The 12697-nt window shown below is 35.7% G+C and overlaps 1 protein-coding gene across 4 annotated transcripts in view; it reads right to left on the bottom strand.

Annotated features, from left to right (window-relative positions):
- LOC124639901 (unconventional myosin-XVIIIa) overlaps nt 1-12697 on the bottom strand; it is a 260942-nt gene that overhangs the window by 160584 nt on the left and 87661 nt on the right. For 3 of the 4 annotated variants that reach the window (XM_047177414.1, XM_047177415.1, XM_047177416.1), the window contains exon 2: nt 810-1895. The exons of the other annotated variant lie outside the window; for it this stretch is intronic. In XM_047177414.1, coding sequence (XP_047033370.1) covers nt 810-1793 — 984 coding nt within the window. In that variant the 5' untranslated portion in view covers nt 1794-1895. The remainder of the gene's footprint in view (nt 1-809; nt 1896-12697) is intronic. 4 annotated transcript variants of the gene reach the window in all.

The following is a 12697-nucleotide window of genomic DNA, read 5'->3' as shown; positions in this document are numbered from 1 at the left end:
TTTGGCGAAGATAAGATTAAACTCTATTGGCTTTACTACAAAAACGTTAACCACTGTTTTACACTTGTCTAAAAAAAATGTGGCTCCAAAATGAACCATATGTCAACGTCATAATTTGACATTTTTTTAGACAAGTCTTAAACTGACGTTAAAAAGTTTTTGTGGTAAGACGGTAAAAATATAATCTTCGGAGTTTTTAATCCATAAACACCTGAAGGGTTGGTTCATTTTCTTGGGAAAATAAGTCGACATTGCAAGTAAATAGGTAGGTATAATAGTAGAAAATAGACGTTTAAGTACTAGGTATAATACGACACAAAAACACTTCAGGTCACAAGCGTGACGAGTATCAGTTACTACATTAAAAGAATATTATGAAAATTTCATAGTATCAAGTAGCTACTAAATCCTGGATCAACGACCGCATATAGAGAGAATAATAGTAGATTTTTGGCGGTATACCTATCGACATAATTTTCATAATAAGTGTCTTGAATCTAAAATAACGTATAATCCATAAGTTACTCATAAAGGTAAATTCAACAATACTAGTATCTACATCGTGACCTCTTGTAATGATCAGTCGTGGCATCGATAGCAAGTCAGCAATCAACCTGCCAAATACGAGTGAGCTATCAAAGAGCAGTGGGCGCCTCAGGCCCGATGATTGACGGCTGTCTAGCTTTCGAGAGAGCTACTTAACTTAGGCGATGTGGAGTGTTTACATCATCATTGAGCTCTGAGAAATGGCATCAGATACATGAGAATGACATTATGTTCAGAGAATGGAATGTACAAAGAAAACTTACCATATAATGTGGCGGCTCAGGCTGAGCAGACATCTCAGTCCAAGGCCTAAGCAAGGCCCTTTCAGCATCAGCTCCAACAGAAGCAAAACTAACCCCATATCTCCGCCAAAGTGAGAGCTCGTAAAGTTTCTTCCACGGGATTCCATCACTTTTTGTAGTCTTCTTTCTGATGCTTCCTCTAAATGATGGAGTTCTCGAAAATGGTTCGGCTGGTATTCCTTTCTTGGTGGCACCCCTCCAAGGAGGTTTAGTACCGTTCACATTGGGTTTTCCATTACTAGCAGTACTTCCTGAAGAGCCCTTGCGCTGTAAGCCAGGCTTGATTTGAGTCGGAGTTTTTCTCTTCTCGTCAAAAAGCACTGCGTTGGCTAACTCTTCATCGTGATTTGAACCATCTGACTTTACTTCTTCGATAGTTACGACAGCCGATTTTCTTTCTCTATAACTTCCTCGAAGTGGAGTTCTACAAAATGGTTGTTTGACCTTCTCCCCATCAACTTCGTCTTGTAGAGCAGATATGACGCTGTCATCAGCGTATCTCATCCGAGCAGTTTTCATTAGAGACGCTTTAGTATTTTGCGCAAATAAGCGTTCACACGGATCGGTCATTTTGTTTTGATCTGATCGAGATTTGAATGTATTCTCCGAATCCGTGTCGCTATGACCTTCGTAGGAGCTAGTACTGTTGCTGAAGCTTTTGCTGTACAATCCGTCATGATTTTTGACGTTATTGTGATTATTCTTATTTGCTTCCTTGATTTCTATTATGCATTCATTGCGAAAAGATTTACGAGATTGCAGACTGGTATTTGAATCAGATTTTGCTAACGGATTATGTTTGTGGTCGGTGCATCCATTAGCATGTGCTTTGCCGGTACAATGTTTGTGGATTTTTGCCAAAGCGGCCAATGTTTTATTGCCGTTAGGCGACACTTCGTCGCCGCAGCGCAGTGACTGCTCGAAGGATCCTTGCACGTGGAACATTCTTCACTTATTCTCTCTCCACAGTCTCACGCGGACATAGACCCACCACGTTTGGCATTTTAAGAGGTCAGAGTTCTGTAGATCGGATCATATCGAATGTCACTGCACAATGAGAGCATTTACTTGAGTTATAGGTTTTACGGTGCAGATCGGCGCGATAATATCGATCATAAGGTATATCAGCGGCGCGTGATCATAACGAGTCGTGAGCATGAGCCGACTGGCGCTAAATGCAACAAAATATTGTTACTAACGAATTATGGACGTTTTGACATTTGTATCGTGGTAATTATTTAGGGCAAAATGACAGATTTGCTGTTCGTAAGTTATCATTGAATATCAATTCTTACAAACCTAACAAAAGGCCAATGAATTCTCGAACTCAATGAGGTATTGAAATAATCGATACTTATTATGGAACTAACCAAAACCAAACAAATTTCTATAGTCTTAACCAAAGCTTTTGAGACCCTTCACCTACCTCTAGTAACATAAGACGTGACCTACACATAATAATATTCAAGTCTTTACCGTTTCCATGTCTTTACCAGCCACGCGTGGCAAAGCCGCACGCACTCAACGTTCGCAAATTGCTGTGCAATTAGTTAAGTACTTAAATTATAGTACTCAAGCCTAAAGAGAAATGTCGGATATTAAGTTGAGACTTAAGTGCGGTTCTGGGAGGTAAGTAGCAAGATTGATACACAACATATCGTTTAAGTTACAGCTTAACATTTGTATTTATCACAAAGCAGGTTTAGGAGTTTTGACGTGAACAATAAATCTTACTTTATGAGATTATCCAGTGTCAAATCCATTTAAAAATTACCTTATTTTAATTACCATTGAAAACAACTTCATCAATAATATCGAATTAGTGTATAAGAAGATAGAAAGAAAGGAGTCCATTTGATTAAACGCTGCTGAGATTGAGGTCAACATTATAAATTAGGTACAATTTTATAAAATTTGTTACGTATTAGGTACACTTACCTACAAAATTATTGATTCAGATGTCGGTTAGAACATTTTACAACCGTGTACTGGGTGTGTTCTAAAATAGATTGCTTAGAAACTTTTATCTCTTTAAAACCTTAATAGAGAGATTGTAATCATGTACAACATGCTACGTTTTTGGCATGTTTTAGCATCAAGAACGAATTATTATTTTATTCCGTTAATATCTGCCTGATTGCTCATTTATAATCGTTTAGGAAACTAAATTTGTTTTAATGGAGTTGCAATTTTGATTATTATGCAATCAGTCATTTTGAGTCAGTGAACTGACGTTCTATTGCTAATAATGATGATTTTGCAGCAAATCTTATAACATTTATTTCAAAGACGATCGAGAAACTGTGGAATTCTAAGCCCAATAACATATTATGGGTCTCAAACCTCAACGGAGAATATGTGAATATGTATCCAGCTTTTAGAACAGTGCCACAAAGGGAAGATAACTTATAATGGTCAAAGGTTTAACTTAAACAAACTGGAGAAAAAAGAAAATCACGAAACTCGATACCAAAAGCCACATTAAACCCAACTTTCGTATAACCAGAAACTTTTGGCTATGCAATAAAACCTACGCATTATTAAGTAACAACACTTTTGTGGTAACGCGAAGCCATTTATCATCTATTTCTATTTCAACTAATAGTTTAAATGTCAATGTGAGTTTGGATGTAACGGTTATACGGGTCGAACCAGATGATTTAGGGTTTGTAATAGAATTCATAATTATCAGCCTTAGTGCAGGGCTCTTCTCATACAGAGAAGTAATGAGAGTCAATCACGTCATTATGTGGATTTTAGACTTTTAAGTTCAGGTTCTGTCACGATTTTTTTACCATTAGTCAATAAATTATGTCTAAAATACTCGTAGAAATTATAAATGGTATAGATGCAGAGATAGAAGGAAAATATAGGCTACTTTTTACTAGGATACATAAAGACAAAAGGAATCTTGGAGCGATTTCTTTAATAGAAAGTAAAGGTCAATGGTAAATAATATAATTGGAACTCATATGAACTGATTGGCAATAAATACCATCTGACCAATGACTAAGACCACCCACTGGTGATTCTTGATATATGTTAAGTTCGCTTGTAAAAACTGTGTGGGCCGCTGCATTGTTTTCTTTCGCTTCATATTTAAGTATCACCACCGTTATTAATGTTATTAAAAAAGAAAGTGAAAAACTTTACCTTGATGTTAAGAAAATAATTATCCCTGGCAATGCTAAATAGATTCAAATAGTGGTCCATTTGTTATAGTTCACAAATCATAAGATTCTAAGGAGACAGAAGAATGTACAATCTTTTAAACTAAACATGACAGCATTAGTAAATATGGGTCAGTAAAACACTCAAACGAGCAATCTACTACAAAAATAAATCTCCGAATTGCTATCTTGCATCAATATTTGAACAAGTTGTATGCTATCTGGGTTCTGCACGTGATCGTGGGAACTAAGTCTACTTTCGTTTTTTATCATATTAGTGCATTTGGGTTAGGTTGACATTACAGATTGTTATGACCAATATGTGTCGCTAGCACGGTCGTTTTAAAGAAGGCTGTTTGGTGTCTGATAGTATCTCAATTATGGGTGATTTTTGAAAATTATTTATTCTTAAAAAATGTCTGCTTCTTTAACTATGTTTTATAAGGAGGTGGATGTGAACTTTGCTTGGATTAAAATTAGTCCTGAGTTTGTTATAATTTCCAACTTGGACACCTGCTACTGGTTTTCTTTTTCGTATTACTAGGAAAAACTCTTAAACAAAAACTATGTTATTGGATGTAAGTTAAATGACCGTTATTGAACACTAAATTAAGGTCAGTAGTTTTTCCCAGATTATCTTATGATTCGAACCCGTTTCAACTTCCTACTCGTTAACATTAGTTGTTTAACAAGAAAACTGATAAAAAATCGGGTTTAAACGATTTCGATGGCAACGGTGAAGGTTAAAATTATAATTTGTTATAATTACATAAACATTAGTGAAGATGAGAATTAAAGATTAAATAAAAGGTGAGCGAAAATAATGAGGATTTATGGATCGATATTCAATAAATGTTAATCGTATTTAGATTAAGGCATTCGTAAGCTATCCTTTTTTCTATGCTTCATTTATTCTTGTGCAAAGTTCAGTGTCAACTCTTAGCACACAAATCACAAAAAAGTGTTGACTAAAAATATCTCTAGCTAACAGAATACGCCACAAAAAGAGAAACGTTCCAAATATAATAATTATCTAATCTTAAAACACAACTAAATAAAGCCTTTTTTACCTATAGGAGATCATCAAATGACCCTTCCTGCTAAAGGTTGAGCAAATGAACTAAAACCCAGGGGTTTTTCGAAAAATCCCACTACCCCGTCAAACTTTGGTCTTAAAAGACCCGGACAATCAGGCTTACAAAAGAATACAAGAAAACGCTCTTAGTCAAAAGATAAGCATTGTAAACAGTAAAGAAACCTATTGCTGTTAGCTATTGGTCAACGTTCATGCAAATACGTCTAGCGACACAGATCCCACCTATTCGATAATATTGAAATTGCTCTTGCATAAGTTTAAGTATTCCACTATCACACGAGATCGAAGATGCTTGGAAGGTATGCGTTGTGACCAATCGAAGATTTGTGGACAGATTTTTTTACTGTGCAATATTTTTTTATGTAGATGACATTATAGCTGTCTGAAAGATACGACAGAGAGCTGTTTACATAAGTTAACGTAAGAAAGGACCTTCTAGAGATAAACTTATAAGCGGTATGACTACGTACAATGATTTTCAAAATAAAGATGACGTAGATTTCAAAGAAGATAACCATGAGTAGAAAGAAAATGATGATCCACATATTCTCAAAACTACATAGGTAATTTAGGAAGCCTTTGTTTGTCATGTTATGTTTAGTAGTAAAATCCTATACGTTACGTTACACACATTACCGTGATCCAATGGACCATGTGCAAACAAGCAGTTAGTCAATCTCGTGGATCGATCGTGACTCGCAACTTACTCTTCGATTCGTTGATAACGAATCCTGGTTCGAATGTAAATGCTTCTGTGAAACCATAGGTGTGCGAACCTTTGACGTGAATGCTTTATTAGTGGTTAACCTATGATCAGCTGATTCTGAGAAATAATTACCTGATGATATTGAAATGTAATATCAATACGAATCCTTACTAATAAGTACATAATTATAGATGCCAAAGCCTTAACTTAAGAATATAGATAGTCTAGAGCCCGTGGAATGTCATTTTTTATTCTGGCACGGAAAGTACTTCCCTTGGGACTCAAGTGGAAACGTGGAGAGAAGCTCGATAATTCATAAAATATATCGGTCATAAATTCAAATTCTACAAAATATTATATTTGCTAAGTCAAACTTCATCTTTTTTATTCACACCATTAACGTTTATAATAGCCATTAATAATATCAACGATGTTAAACTAAATTCGGGTTAATTACCTGCTCACCTATAATATTAGTGCAGATAATTAAGTGAGCATTGAATTGTACAAATTATAAAAATAGCAAATAATATCTTAAAAGTGAGGAAGAAGATGTAAACAAAAGAAAAAACCATACAATAAGCTAAAAGTCAAACAATCCAAGATCAAGGTGAGAGGATGTCTATTTTAGAATTTAAACTTGCATAATCACAACAGATAAGATTAATTGATGCTACCGTTTTATCTAGAACAATCATGTTAATGATGACAGCGGTATTACGTGAGTTTCATCACGACATAACATCTCAACTTGCTGAAGAATAGCATTTATAAAGTTTGTCATACTTATGGAATACTTCTTAATTTTGAATCTAATGAATCTTATCACCATCAGCCAGCCAAGCCTTTTCCCAACTATGCTGGATTCAGCTTCCAGTCTAACCGGATGTCCTCAACCTTGTTACCCAGGCAACTTTACAGGAATCTTCCTGTGCCTTTAAATCTTTAATTCCAGGATTATAAACTTCAATTAATAGAATATGCATTAGTTTGGGCACACGAGGAAAAAATATAGACGAAAAAACTGTTCGTTAAGCAACAAAAAGTTAAGGACGAGAAAAAACAACCACGATTGTAACCGTTGTGAAAATAAAAGAAACAATTAGCGCTGTAGAAACGATGTTCTAAAATCTTATATATTAACTATAGGCTATGTATAGGTGATTTAAGGTAATGAAGAAGTTATAATCCAAGATAAAATTAAAGAAATCACAATAAATAACATTCAGCTAATCCAATTTCAAATTTTAGATCGCAATCAGCAAGAAAAACTATCAAAAACATTTACACGAGTTGATATATTACATTACGACAAAAAATCTGACGCCAGACTAAAATAGTGCGGGCCAAACGACCAGTATTAAATAAGTAAAAAATAAAAACACAGCTTTAGGAACGGTCTCAAATGAGACAGATAGTGTAATTTATTCAATGACGCTGAGTCTAATATTGAAGTCCTTTTTATAAAACTTCTTAGAACTTTATACTTATGAAGGTATGTATTGAGCATTGCGGCTGTGTTCGAAGAATAATATTTTATACATAACGTGTTAATTTCCGGAGAATCGCTTGAGTTGAATCTTAAATACACCTAATAAATAAGTTTGCTTCACTATGCTTTAAAGAGGCCTCAAATGTTCGTATATCTTAAATAGCGGATAGTGATAAAGTTCAAGATAAAGTATTTAAAATTCACGAGCACGAATAAATCAGAAGAAATTTAGAAACATTATGCAAATGAAAATATGTAAAGATAGTAAAATAAATAATTTGACATTTCAAATGAACCTTTCAAAAAGCCGACTATGAATGACTGACCATTTCTTAATCCCATAAGGTCTTCACACGAAAACACATAAATATTGGTTCAAAGTTTAGGCACGCTCTTGACCGGTTTATAGATGCAAAATTATGTAATTCAAATACCAATATCCAGTTCTACAGAATTAATAATAAAATCGTTTGATTTTAAACGATTCTATGAATGGAATCAAGAGACGGGTCTTCAAGGCTGGGTAAACACGGATATATCTTTAAAAGAAATATAATTTATATTGCAGATTTATCTATAAGGCGCCAAGATTTACAAGTATAATTAATTGCATCTCTTCTTAGGATAATGAGGTAGCTCGATAATGCTCAAGGAAGAACAAACAAAGGTAGATTCTAATATTGGTAATTACTAAGAAATAAATAAAGTTATCTAGGCAGTAGGGCTAAATCGATATACAAAAATCTAAAAAGATGAAGATGCAAGACGCTGCAAATAAAACGAAACTGGTGAAAAACGAAAAACTCACAACGAATCGAATTAAATAAATTATGAGTCTGCTAAAAAAAGTTTGACACTTTTGATAATTCTTTGAATAAAAAACAAGTTCGCAAAAAAAATATTCATTCTGAACATTTAGGAACGTTACTATTAATCAATGTTGTTTTCGTGTTCGAACTTAAGAACCGGCAATAAGAATACTTGAAAGACAATTTTAAGTTTAAATGGCAGACAGGAATCCTTCGAACGCTTGTCTTAAGGATGTAGCTACATCTTTAAATATACTCAATAGAATAAAAGCAGCAAGCAATCAAAACTGCTGAGGGCTAGCCTAATAGTCTAACACTTATTGGAAAAATGCCCTGGTTAAAGCAACCCGTGGCCTTGGGCTCCGTAATTTGTTGAAAGTACAGGACAATTGATGGATTCTCTCATTAAATGATACTCAAACACAACTAGAGAAATATCGTTTTAAAATAATATATTCCCATTCCCCTATCTATATTTTGGGGTTAACTGGTATCAACTAACACATTGTCAAAGCAGTTGTAGTATTACTACAAGATACTATTACTATAGAAGCAAACATATAAAACAAATAATCTATAAATCACGAAGCCAATAAAAATATTTCGTTAGCCGAACACTAACCGGGTTCGACATAATCTTTCAACACAATCTTTTGACACTGCATCACAATTCACGGCTTCTTGGAAATGAATCGCCACATGTAAGCAAATGAGTGCATTAACTTTGGATATCAAATCTTTATGGTTTTATAATGACATGTGTTGATAATTACTATTTATGTTACGGATTTTTAATCGCGGTATTTACACGTATCAGTTTTCAATAGAATCTTGAAAGACAAAACTATATATACGAATTAAAATGAATGAACAAGAAACTTAAATATGTTTGTCAAAAACTCTATTCGAATAATGAAGTCAACCGATCATCGTACACCTCTACACGATGTTTACAGGGCCTGTGAGACACGTCAGTGATTATTTTCTACAGGTCATTAATTAAAACAAGCATCAAAACAATAATCAAACACCAAAGAATGAAACATCAAACCAAAAACAGCACTCAACGTCTTCAGTCTCAAATCTAAATAAAGATTCACTCCGAACTTCTAAAAATACAAGGAGAACATTAATTCCACTTAAGTTAAAAAGAAAAGCGGTCTCGTCTCCTATAGCATAACAACATTTAAATGAGCAAACACGACTCAATTAACAAGGTAAGTCGTGGCCTAAATATATCAGTTGACGATTACTATCTTTTTGTATTACGCGTTACTTGATAGTTCTGCGAATGAACTTAATATTGTAGATGTTTGGGTAACAATAACAACCAATAATGACGGTAAAGAAGCACATAGCTAAAGCCCAGTAGCTATAGTAGACGTAATAGAAAACAAAATTGTCAAGTAAGAGGTGTCAATTGTCAATAATTTAGATGCAATTAGAACAAAACCCCATCAGCTCTAAACAATCTTTAACTATCTGTATCAAAACAGTGCCCAATGACTGTTCTTCAAAGAAGCCAAAACAGAACTTATTGAAGATATTAGTGAAGCATGCTATACGATTGCATTATGAGTTCCTTTTAGAAGCTGCAGACTAACCATATTTGGATGGACACAAAACAGAAGACGTAGAACATAATGTTAGGAGACTCTTAGTATATTAAGCTTTCGCCTTGAATGCTAATGCTTGCTTTAACAAAACTTGCAGCAAAGATTGCAAGAATGCACTAACAATAAGAAATGCAAAGAATGTCGGAAACGTTCTAACGCAATACATACATAAACAACTCCTGTTTGTCAACTAGTATTGTTAGTTTTACATATTTATAAGACGGCTTTTAGTACTTTGAATCTGTCTTGTACGGTGCTTTGTACATAATGTAATTAATCTGAATTGGCTACCCTTTCAAAAGGCTCCTTTTACCTGTTTAAAACTTATTATAATCAATCTTTGGTATCCACAAAACATGGTAGAAAGTCATTTCTTGAAAAATACAGAATTAAAATATTTTGAGCCTCTTTTAAAATTGCAACAAATCTTATCTATGCTTCAAAAATATTCCACATTACTCATCATGTCTTGTTGTCCCTGTACTAGACCCAAATTTTTACAGACATCATTGCATAACCGTGTCTAGGCGAGACTCCTTGAGAACGAAGGTCTAAATCCCACAAGCGGGATTGTTATCAACTGATTATGTAAGACCTTAATACACTCCTCACATCTGGTCCTTAGTTCCACATACTTTTCAACAGTACTCATTACGACACACGAATACATAACAGACATACATACATATTTATAACAAATTGTTTGCCACGCAATTCGTCTCACGGTAAATATGCTAATCTTGGCAACACCTGTGAAGATTTGCATATGGCAACTCTTGAGTTTACGGTGAATATGTCATACGCATATGGTGTTTAGAACATTCATAAAAGGTGGCAACAACCATAGGTAGAATCAAAAGACCACTTTTACTTCGATTGCCCACAGATTTTCACAGATAGGCTAAGGACCACACACAGACATATTTCCAGCTACTCATTGTGCAATACTGACTCAATTCCTGCCCAATTCGATTCAGCAAATAAAATTACAGAAAGATTCTAGACTCTTAGCTACATTAACTACCCCCGCCTCTTAATTAAAGAGCGGGCTACAATATCCAGCGTTTATCTCTAGCCCCGTTCTTAAACCAGTCAATTCCGTTGCATAATAATAGAGAACAGAAATCAATGCAAAACAATAAGTAAGTATTCGTAACTGGTTATCCTTCACACGAAGCTCAGGAGCAAATGTCAATTGTATTATTATATTGCTGCCTTCATGTTGGTTTATTGGCAGATGGATATCGTTCATTAATGCTTACATACTCATACTATTTACACGTGAGTCGTCTTGCCATACAATGTTCAGTTAAGAATTGCCAATGTTGGCTGAAGATTTGGGCCAAATGTTGGCTGAGGATTTGATGAGCTGTCTCGAATAATCACTAGCGCTATTGTTTGACGCAAATCATACAAGAAAATATCATATCAGAGGTTAGGCGGTCCGAGGGAATGGGATGCCGTCGCCTCCTTCTGCGAAGCGGTCATGCTCGAGAAGGAGGAGGCGGAACGCCAGAGAGTTCGCACCTCTCATCCCGGCCGCCGCGCTGGACCAGGTAGACACCATGGGCGCCGGGTGTCGCGAGATGACTCCCGGCCACCGTAGGCGTGGGTCTGTGGGCGGTGAGTTCGGGTGGCTCATCGTCCCTCTGTCTTTCTAGACGACAGACCCGTGTCGACGGCGCGCGTTGTTCCACGCGCTCCTCAAAGAGATGTCAGCAACCCCAGCGGGGCCCAGCAGGGCCAAGGCCTGCCGGGGCTGCGGGTTGTTCGAAAGAGATACCGCGGCCCTGGTACATAAAAGGCCTATGACGGAACACGACGATTTTAGTCAGTAAGAGTCTGACACTCCCTCACCGCTGCTAACCCACAGCGGGAGGGGTCATTTGATGATTTTACGTCGATAAAAAAAAAAAAAAAAAAAAAAAAAGGTTAGGCGGTCCTTTTGACTACAAATTATTATTTACATATGTTGATACATCATTTAGTCAAGCCAGGTAAGTTTAAAGATCCATTCTGGCTTGTAATTTAACTATTCGAGATATTACCGTTCAATGTAGTGTAACCGAAACCGAAAAACCGAAAGTGTGACTTCTTAATGATAAACTTGAAATAACTGAAACTAAAGAGAATATCACAACAGACAAAGATATCCTTGAATACCAAGATCCTAAAACAGCAGAAATAAAATCATTACGATAACATACAGACAGCTTTGACAATAACAACCTATTTAAACTTCCAGATACAGTACACTTGCGAGCAAAACACTCAGGCCACCGAGACGTTCCATTCGACGCAGAAGCAACACAGTAATTCCATATAAATAGAAGCTATTTACATGAAAATAGCCCGAGCCGTCGTACGTTCCGCAAATGCTAACAAATAATGTGACAAACTGTCACTTGTGTAGAAAAACGAGAATAATGAAACTGGGAAATCTTTAGAAACTATTTACTTGTGCTATGACGACGGTAATACATAGATGAAGACATATCTCTGTCTCATGTGTAAATAAACGTAAGTAGAGATAAAATTACCTGAGAGAAAATTTTGGTGCACTAAAGAAGAAAGAATGATTCATCAAATCTTCACCAATCACACAATGATTTAATGTTTAAGAATACCTAAGTCAAAGACTAATGTTTTTATTTCAAATAGGGCTTTGCAGGTTTCTAAGCAACGTCACACTAGTTGCACGTTTCCAAAAAGTTGGTCTCATGGAGAAGAGCCGGCAAGAAACTCCATATCCAGGCCAGATAGGCAATATTTAAAAAAACCATCAACAATGACGGGCCTTTAGCAAAACTAAGCGCGCCTTGACGTCTTCCTGATTCGTCTAAAGCGTTTTTAGGGTTCCGTACCTCGAAAGGAAAAAACGGAACCCTTATAGGATCACTTTGTTGTCCGTCTGTCTGTCTGTCTGTCTGTCTGTCTGTCTGTCTGTCTGTCTGTCTGTC

Source organism: Helicoverpa zea, chromosome 19 (assembly GCF_022581195.2).
Source record: "Helicoverpa zea isolate HzStark_Cry1AcR chromosome 19, ilHelZeax1.1, whole genome shotgun sequence".
Lineage (NCBI taxonomy): Eukaryota > Metazoa > Arthropoda > Insecta > Lepidoptera > Noctuidae > Helicoverpa > Helicoverpa zea.
The sequence above is the reverse complement of the archived record's forward strand: the minus strand, read 5'-3'. Positions and strand labels throughout refer to the sequence as shown.